The following is a 9,679-nucleotide window of genomic DNA, read 5'->3' as shown; positions in this document are numbered from 1 at the left end:
AGAGTTTGCTTCTTGCCATCAATGGTGAGCTGTACGTGTTCGTTAAGTGGAAGCTCTTTGCCATCCTTGAACCACTTAACCAAGGCATCACCCTTACTTAGCTCAATTTCGAAGACAGCATTCTCGCCTTTAGTTACGGTAACATTCTCGAGTGGTTTTATGATTTCCGGTGGCAATTCTATTACTGTAAGTTCAGCAGTGCATTCCTGTTCCTCTAGTTTACAGGTGTATTCACCCTCATCATGTATGGTGGAATCATGAATTATAAGCTTTCGCACCTTGCCCTCTTTAACGAGTTCAACATTCTTCTTTTCGGGTGTGATCTTTTCGCCATCCTTGTACCACACGACCTCCGCGGTATCTGTAGAAACTTCTACATCTAAAATTGCGGTTTCCTTTTCGGTTACCTCGTAATCTTCTAGTATCTTAATGAATTCTGGTTTACGCGGCAAAACTTCTACTGTGGATTCAGTCTCTATATTTTTAACTTTGCACACATAAGTGCCACTATCGCGCAGATTGGTGTTACGTATAACCAGTTTGTGTACCTTGCCGTCTTCAACCACCACTCGATGGTCCATACCGCTGAGTTCTTTGCCATTGAAGAACCATTTCGTCGTAACCACATGTGAGGTTTCACATTCCAACGTAAGCGACTGAATTTCTTCAATGGTAATGGTTTTCTTTAACTTTTTGGTGAATGTAACTTCGTCAACCTCCACAATGACGCGCGCACCATGCGATGTTTTGCCGATCGGGTTGCTGGCGATACACTTGTAATCGCCTGAATCTGTATCGGGATTGGCATCCTTGATGATGAGCTCAATATTCTCGCCATCATATACTTGCTGTATGCGTTCCGACGGATAGAGTGGATTGTTGTTGAATAGCCATTGCACCTCAGGCACTGGTTGTCCAGTAACCTTAGCCGGTAAACGAATTGTACCCTTCTGTGGCACAGACTGTTCCTCGAAGCGTTCGACGAAGAGCGGTGGTTCGGCATTGCCGCTAGAGGGTTCTATAAGGGAAGACATAAATATTAAATAGTTAGCCATTTTGGGAATTTATTCTTTATTTCAAAATGTACAACTTTAACAGTTTGGTTTGTTCAAAACACATAACAATAAACAAAAAAATACTACCTTCAATGGTTAGGTTAGCCGTTGTTTCCACGCTACCCAATGGATTCTCCGCCTTTACGGTGTATTCACCGCCTTCAGCAGTCTTTGGTGAGATCAATGTCAATGTGTGCGTATCTTTGTCTGACTTTGTGTTTTTCGTTATCGGTTTGCCATCTTTGTACCAGGTCACCTTTGGACGCGGATTACCAACGATTTGTGTCGTTAATACCACGCTCTCGCCTTCGCGCACGACCGTATTACGCAGTGGTTCCAAAATTTGTGGTGGTTCCTTCTCATCCGTACGTACCTTCAATACAATCGGCAAACGAGATTCGCCCTCCCGGTTAGTGGCGATTACTTCATAAGTGCCTTCTTGTGATTTCTTCACTTTTGTGATATGTACAACACTACAGTACATATGCATATCAGATTCCGTAACGATGCGTATATTTTTGGTCTCTTTAACATCGATTTCCTCGCCATTGAAAGTCCAAACAATATCCGGCTCTGGCACAGCGACTAAGCGGCATTCTAATATGACATTCGTATTTTCGTCAACATATTGCGCTTTGGGCTTGCGTGAGAATGTTGGTGGTATACCTTCGAGTATGTCTGCTAGTGATGACTCACGCGACATACTCCTGCGGGACAATCCCGTAGCGTCGGAACCATGATCTGATAATGGTGTCTCGACAATTAACTCCGTTGTGGTTGATGTGAAACCGGCAGCATTTTTAGCTACACAGGTAAATTTACCCGCATCCTCTGGGAATACCTCACGTATGATCAATGTAGCCACATTATCATCGTCGTAGTACATTTGGAAATCTTGAGAAGGCTTTATAATAGCCGTTTCGCGGAACCAAGCGATTTGTGGGCGTGGTATGCCTTCAACCTTACATTCAAACTGCACTGTATAACCATCAGGTGTATGTATAGGCTGTAGTTTTTCAATAAAACGTGGTGCCATTGGCTTCTCTTCGGGACCGGGACCTTTTTGTTTTTACATAAATGTGTTATAAGAAAAACAATAGAACAGAACACAATGGGTTAGACAGGAAAAAGACAACACATACGGAGAGAGTACGCGAGACAATTCGGGTACAGAGGGGTTCTTGAAAAAAAAAAAAAAACGATTTCATATTGGAAAACTTACGTTCAAACACTGGAAGCTNTGGAGAGAGTACGCGAGACAATTCGGGTACAGAGGGGTTCTTGAAATAAAAAAAAACGATTTCATATTGGAAAACTTACGTTCAAACACTGGAAGCTTGTCGATTTTCTCATGCAATTTCTTTTGTACATAGTGTGTGTATTCGGTAGGTTCCATTAGATATTGCGCCGGTACCCAGCCTTCCTCTTCTGTGATATTTTTCTTTACATACCACCATTCCGAACTGTGACGACCAATCACGTAGACTTTCTCGCCTTCCACCAAATTAATGGCTTCGTCATTATCGGCGATATAATTGCAAATGGAATACATTGCATTCTCGTCATCGGTTTCTGCAAAAAAGATGCCATTAAGAACAGTGAAATTGGGAATTTTTCGAAACTTTCTAAAAACTCACCTTCGATATTCATTTCGCGCGTTATATTTAGAGAAGCGCCCTCTGTCGAATGAAAAATTATAGTACATTAGTACATCATACATATAGGTATGCGGACAAGAATTCGTAAACTTTCACATATGAAATGTTAAATGTGCATTTAAGGTCCAATTAGTTGTGCCATAGCAATCATCGGTTCTAGGCAGCCCAGTAAACGATTTTTGGTGCTATACCATAACGCTGTAGCCATAACCAGAACCGAAGGTATCTATTGACCCTAAACAGCTCTCAAATATTTGACAAAGTTACGGCTATGGCACCTCTAATTGGGCCTTTAGTGCTACAAATCGTGAGTGATGACTATATAAATATACGTATATATATGTACACATAAGATGGGAAACATAAATGTATGTATGCATGAAGGCAGTTACCTCGAAGTGCTACGCTGTTATCATATAAGCTAGCTATAATATTTTCCAAATATCTAAATGTAATAATATAAGTAAANCTTGTGCCATAGCAATCATCGGTTCTAGGCAGCCCAGCAAACGATTTTTGGTGCTATACCATAACGCTGTAGCCATAACCAGAACCGAAGGTATCTATTGACCCTAAACAGCCCTCAAGTAGTTGACAAAGTTACGGCTATGACACCTCTAATTGGGCCTTTAGTGCTACAAATCGTGAGTGATCACTATATAAATATACGTATATGTATGTACACATAAGATGGGAAACATAAATGTATGTATGCATGAAGGCAGTTACCTCGAAGTGCTACGCTGTTATCATATAAGCTAGCTATAATATTTTCCAAATATCTAAATGTAATAATATAAGTAAAATGGTATTGCAAAGCTGTGACTGTTTTCAATTGGTTAATTTTTTTGAACGGCTATTTTGTATTCTAAATACATATAGTTTTCCATAATACTGACCTTCGTTGAAAATCTGTTGGATCACCTTTCGCTTCTTTTTGAATGTGAATGAGTCCTCATCGTACGTTACCGAATCGCTCTTTGGTCGTCGTAATCCAATCAAAAATTGTTCCTCCTCTTCGTCTTGTATTGAGTATCTGGGCTTGGCAGGCTTCTTCGGCTTAATTGTGAAGGCAAAGTCATCTGGTGGTAATTCTTCGACTTGATATTCTTCTGGTTCTTCTACATCGTACATGGTGTCTTCAATGCTACTGTCATCGCGTATCTCTTCGATGATTGGACCATCATCGTCTTCGTAATCTTGGAAGATTTTCACTTTAGCTTCATCAGCGGCTTCGGAGTATGTCTTCGTAATTGGTTTCTTCAGCTTCACTTTGCCAGACATAGAAATTTCCTCTTCAGCGTATGAATCTAATGCGATATTGAATTCTTGGTCGACATCTTCTTTTGTTTTAATGGTTTTTGGACGGAATGTAACATTTTCGACATCGGTGAATTCGGGAATTTCCACACCCTTCTTGCGGCGTTTCAATTTCTTAACAGTATATTCTTGATCCTGTTCTTCTGTTACTTGTAAAGCTTTTGGTTTTGGTCCTCTTTCGACGACAAACTCTTCAACATCTTCACCTTCTTCGTACTCCTCTTCTCGTTTTAGTGAAAGTTCTGCGCCCGCTTCATCAAATGCCATTGGCCTGGATGGTCGCTTTTTCAGCACCGTTGCTTCTTCAGCCACGTCTTTATTAATTTGTAGTGGCTTCTTCAAAGACAAACTGAATTCTTGCTCTTCGTGCTCTTCCACAGTGGGTTCAAAGGCCTTCTTCGGTTTGCGGCGCATAACTATAGCTTCTTCAACTATTTCTTCTTCTTCGATTTCAATTGGACGCTCTTCAACCACTTCCTTAGTGAGCTTCAATTCATCGGCGGCTTCTTCGACCGCTGGTTTGGGCTTCTTTTTCTTCTTCAGCGCAACAGTTTCATCGGTAGTTTCCTGTGTTGTTACTTTTTGCTTTGGTAGCTTAACGTCAACAGCGAACTCCTCTGTTTCAACTTCTTTGGGTTTCTTCGGCTTAAGTACAACATCGATTTGCACATCTTCTGGAGCTTCTTCTGGTGCAGGTTTCACCAGTTTAACTTTTACTTCTTCTGTTTCGTCGATCTCCTTTGGTTTCTTGGGAACAATAACTTCTTCGATTTCCTCCACTTCCTCAACAATTGGTTCGGGTACGACTTCTTCCTCCACTTGTACGGTTAACTCTGTAGCTGCTTCCTCTTTGGGTTTCTTTTGTTTCTTTTTCACAACCTTTAGTTCTTCCTTAACTTCTTCGACATCCTTTTTAGGTTTTAGAGTTACCTCTGCTTCTGGCTCCTCTTTAGTTTCCGGTTTAATAGGTTTCTTCTGTGGTAATGATACTTCTTCTTCGATTATTTGTTGAGGTTGCGGTTCAGTTTCTTTCAACTTGAATTCGTATTCTTTCGGTTTTTCTTCAGGTTGTTCTTGCTTTGTGACTACAACTTCTTCTATCTCTTCTACCTCTTCTATCTGTGGCTCTTGTGGTACCTCTTCCTCAATTGTTACCTTTAGTTCGGCAGCAGCTTCTTCTGGTTTGGGTACCTTTTTGGCCTTCTTCTTAATTTTAACCTCTTCTTGCACTTCCTCCGTCGGCTTCTTTGTTTTCAACGTAACTTCTGCTTCGGGTTCTTCTGTTACTTGTGGAATTGGTTTCTTTTTCTTTGGAAGAGTAACTTGTTCTTCTGGTAATTCTTCTTTAGGCTTTTCGGTTTCGCTTTCTGTTACCTTGAAATAATATTCCTTAGGCTTTTCTTCTATTTGTTTTGGCACGATTTCTTCGACTTCTTCAATTTCTTCTACAACTTCGGGAGCAGCTGGAGTTTCTTCTACAACTGTTACCTTCAGCGCTGCCTCAGCTTCTTCAACTTTAGGTTCTTTCTTTGATTTCTTCTTAATTTTTATTTCTTCCTGCACCTCTTCAGTTGGTTTCTTCGGGGTGAGTTTGACTTCTTCTTCTGGTTCTTCTGTGACTTGAGGTACTGGTTTTTTCTTCGATGGTAAACTGACTTGTTCCTCTAAGATTTCTTCCTTTGGTTTTTCAATTTCACTTTCTTTGACCTTGATCTCGTATTCCTTGGGCGCTTCTTCCTTGATCTTTTGAGGAACAGGTCTAACTTCTTGCTCTTCTTCCACTATAATTTCTTCTACAATGGGAGTAGCAGGAAGTTCTTCAACAACTGTAACTTTCAGCTCAGCTGCGGCTTCGCCTTCTTCAGGCTTCTTTTTAGGTTTCTTCTTAATTTTAACTTCCTCCTGTACTTCTTCAACAGGTTTCGTAGTTGTCAATCTTACCTCCGCTTCAGGTTCTTCAGTCACTTGTGGAACAGGTTTCTTTTTCTTTGGCAGAGCAATTTCTTCCTGAGCTGTTTCCTCTGGTTGCTTTTCAATCACAGTCTCCTTAATTTGAACCTCATATTCCTTTGGTTTTTCTTCCACTTTCTCCTCAATTTCAGTCGGAGCACTCAATATGACTTGATGTGGTTTCTCTTCCTCAGCTTTTGGAGTCTCTTCAACAACATCCACCTTGAGCTCTTCTTTGGTTTCTTTCGGCTTCTTCACCTTTTTCTTAACCACAGATACCTCCTCAATAATTTCTTCTTTCGGGGTTGTAGTGATAACTTTTACCTCTTGAACTGGTGCTTCTTCGACTAGCTCTTTCTCTTTGGGAATTTCAGGCTCTTCGAAAACCAATGGTTCAGTTTTTTCTGGCATTGATTCCTTAATACCAATGACATACTCTTTGGGTTTTTCCTCGGGCACAACCTTTTCAGGTTCAGTTATAATCTCATCTATCTCTTCCTCCACCTGAGTGGGTTTTTCCGGAACTTCTTCTGTGACTTTCACTTTCAATTCGACCTCTTGTGTCTCCGTTGGCTTCTTTTTGGATTTTTTGGTTTTGATTTTGGCTTCTTCTACAACTTCTTCTGTAGGTTTACTTTCCTCGATAACGAATTGGGCCTCAGGCTCTTCCACTGGTTGCTCAACAGTTTCTTCTTCTTTGACTGTGAATTCAACCGAAGGCACTCTTTCTTCAACTTGTGACTCAACAATTCCGAATTTGTATTCAGCAGGAACCTCTTCGATCGAGGGTGCCTTTTTGGTGACTACTACTTCCTGTGTCGTTTGCTCTTCAATTTCCTCCTTCGGAGTTTCCGTTTCAACCACCTTAATTTCGTGGATGACAGAAACATCTTCCTGCGTTTTCGGTTTCTTCGGTTTTTTCTTTACCGCAACCTCCGTTTCGACTTCCTCTACCGGTTTCAGCTCAGTCAAAACCACAGCAGCCTCAAATTCTTCAGGCACCTCTTTCTTTGGTTTTTTCTTAATTGAGAAGACGGCACCATCGGGCTGTTCCACCTCTTCAACTGGTTTAGGCACCACTTCTTCCACTACTCCGATTTCATATTCTTTAGGAGCCTCTGAGGTCTTTACCTTTTTAGGCTTTTTCTCTTTGACAACCTCTTGAATCTCTTCTATTTGTTTCGTAACCTCGGCTTCAATATCCGTAGTGGTGATTTCATAGGTTGGGAAATCTTCTGCAATTTCTTCTACTACTGGCTGTGGCTTCTCCTCTTCTTCTGGAATTTCTTCGGCAAGTTGCTCGGGCGCTTTTTCGGCTTCTGTTTCGGTTAGCTTGAATTTATAGCTCTTCGGTTTCACTTTCTTGAGCACCTCTTTAGTCTCAGTATCCTCAATAACTTCCTTTTCGGAAACATGTTCTTTGACTTCCTCAACAAGAGGAACCTCCTCAACCTCAACTTCTTCCTCCAGTTTCTTAATTGGTTTCTTCTTCTTTATGCTCACCTTGGCGACTGGTTCTTCTGGCGCAGCCCCGGTTTCTTTCACATCTACCACTGCTTCATCAGGAGCTACCTCTTCTGGTTGCTCATCCTGTGCTGGAATAGTTTCTATCACTTCGGATGGCACTTCTGAAATTTGGGGCTCAGTAATACTATATTCATATTCTTCAGGCTTTTGTGGTTTGGGTTTCTTTTTGCGTGTGACCACTCGTTCTTCCACCACTTCTTCGACAGTGACCTCTTTCTGATCGTAGTCAATAACACGCACTTTATGTTCCTCTGGTGCTTCTTCAGGTTCAATAACTGTTGTTGTAATTTTGTACTCAACTGGAGCTTCCTCTATTATCTCCTCTTTCGGTACATCTTCGACCACCTGCACTTCGGCAAGTGGTGCCTCTTTCGGTTTTTTCTTCTTTAGCTTGACTTCAGCAGCTTTCTCTTCAACAGTTTGCTCGGGAACAGTAGGCTGCTCCTCGGTCACAGAAATCTCAAACTGTTCTTCAGGTATTTCTTCTACAGATTCCGCCTCTTTTTGTGGTGCTTTCTTTGCTTTTGGTTTCTTCTTCTTCTCGGCTTGCTCCTCGGCATCGGGAATTGGAATCTTTTCTGTGTCTTCCTCTTGTGGCACTATCTTAGCTTCCTCTACGGGTGCTGGTGCCTCTTTAACCTTCTTAATTGGCTTCAATTTAACTTCCTCTTTCGATTCTTCAGGTACCTCGCTTTCTGGAATGCGGAATTTCACCTCATCCTCAGGTACCTCTTCTTGTTCTTTTGGTACACCAGGAACTATTTGAGTTATATTTACTTCTGGTTCGGGCTTTGGTTTCGATTTAGGCTTTGGTTTTTGTTTCGGCTCTTTCTTTTCTTTTTTAGGTTCTTCAGGCATTTCCACGGGTTCTAGTTCCTCCTTTTCGTATGCTGGTTGTTCAAATTCCGTGGGTTCGAACGGCTGCAGTTCATATGTGGGCTGTTCTGGTGTTTCTTCAATAACTTTAACTGGTACCTCCTCTTTCTTTTTGGGCACACTTTCTTCAACCACTTCAGCTTCCTTAGGCTTCAAAGGAGTCTTTTTCAAAGTAACACTCTCGGGTTGTTCCTCAGCAATGGGTTTCTTTTTGCCTTTGCCGATCTTAAGCTTAACTTCCTCGGGCTTATCTTCTGCCTTTGGTGTCTTTTCAGGCTTTTGATAGGGTGCAGTTTCTTCGATTTCCTCTTCACTGCTGACATACTTCTCATATTTCTCCAATTGCGGCTTTTCCAAATCGCCCTTTATTTTCTTCAACTTCTTAACCTTTTGTGGTTTGAATTTGAGCAGTTCTTCGGCTTCCTCAATATTGCGAGTAAGTTCACCACTTTCCCGAACTGCGCCAATTTCCGTTATTTGCGGCAATTCAGCCTCAGGCGGGTATTCAACCAGTTCCATGCGACTCTTCAGTTTAAACTTGGGCAATTGTACTGCCTGCTCTTCGACTGCTTTTGGCTTACGTTTAGCTGGCTTCAGTTTAATGGATTGTGGTTCTTCCGTCGTTTCCACAACGACCAATTTAGTAGGTTTCTGCTCCTTACGTTCGATTTTTTGTGGCTCGATGTTAGCGAATTCGGGCTTAACCTTTTCGGGTCTTTCAAATTCGAATTTTTCATATTTCTCCAGTTCGGTCTTCTCGATTTCCTGTTCAAGTAGTTTTTGTATGATGACATCATGCTCGTCTAATTTCTTCTTCACAATCTTCTTTTTCTTTTTAGGCTTCTCCCCTTCACCGACTGTTGGCACATCCTCCTCCTCTGGCTGCTCCTCCTCTATCACTTCAATCGGATGAGATTCTTCGACCTCTGGCACCTCCTCAATGATCCTAACCTGTAGTGGACGCTCTTCTTGTTGCGGTTGCGATTGTTCTTCTTCCGTCGGCTGCTCTTCCACTATGCTCACCTCATAATCCTTATGCACAACTATTTCCTCTCCTAATATATAAAATGAATAATGTGAGACAACATTTGAAATGCTTTTAATTATACGAATAATAAAATGAGAGTTTTATCCATTGGGATAGGCTTTTTACATATATACAGCAGTTTATTACTTTAATATATATCCATTTTTGGTAAATGGAAAACAAGGAAAACGAAGCTAGACGGACAAGTGGGAAACAAATGCAATACAGAAATGCGAAAAATGGCGGTTGTTATAGAGGAAAGAGCA

General features: G+C 41.3%; 1 protein-coding gene across 1 annotated transcript; it reads right to left on the bottom strand.

Annotated features, from left to right (window-relative positions):
* Nucleotides 1-4: 4 nt before the first annotated feature.
* On the bottom strand, nucleotides 5-9,490 carry LOC108380285 (titin-like; the record flags this gene model as incomplete). Its single annotated transcript, XM_017636657.1, has 5 exons — nucleotides 5-1,018; nucleotides 1,143-2,114; nucleotides 2,376-2,627; nucleotides 2,693-2,734; nucleotides 3,613-9,490. Coding segments are annotated over 5 exons (8,158 nt in total), but the record flags the coding sequence as incomplete, so codon positions are not given.
* Between the last annotated feature and the right edge of the window lie 189 nt (nucleotides 9,491-9,679).

Source organism: Rhagoletis zephyria, unplaced genomic scaffold (assembly GCF_001687245.7).
Source record: "Rhagoletis zephyria isolate East Lansing unplaced genomic scaffold, Rhagoletis_zephyria_1.1 Rzeph_scaffold_18802, whole genome shotgun sequence".
Lineage (NCBI taxonomy): Eukaryota > Metazoa > Arthropoda > Insecta > Diptera > Tephritidae > Rhagoletis > Rhagoletis zephyria.
Note: the sequence above shows the minus strand (reverse complement) of the source record. Positions and strands in the feature narration are given on the sequence as shown.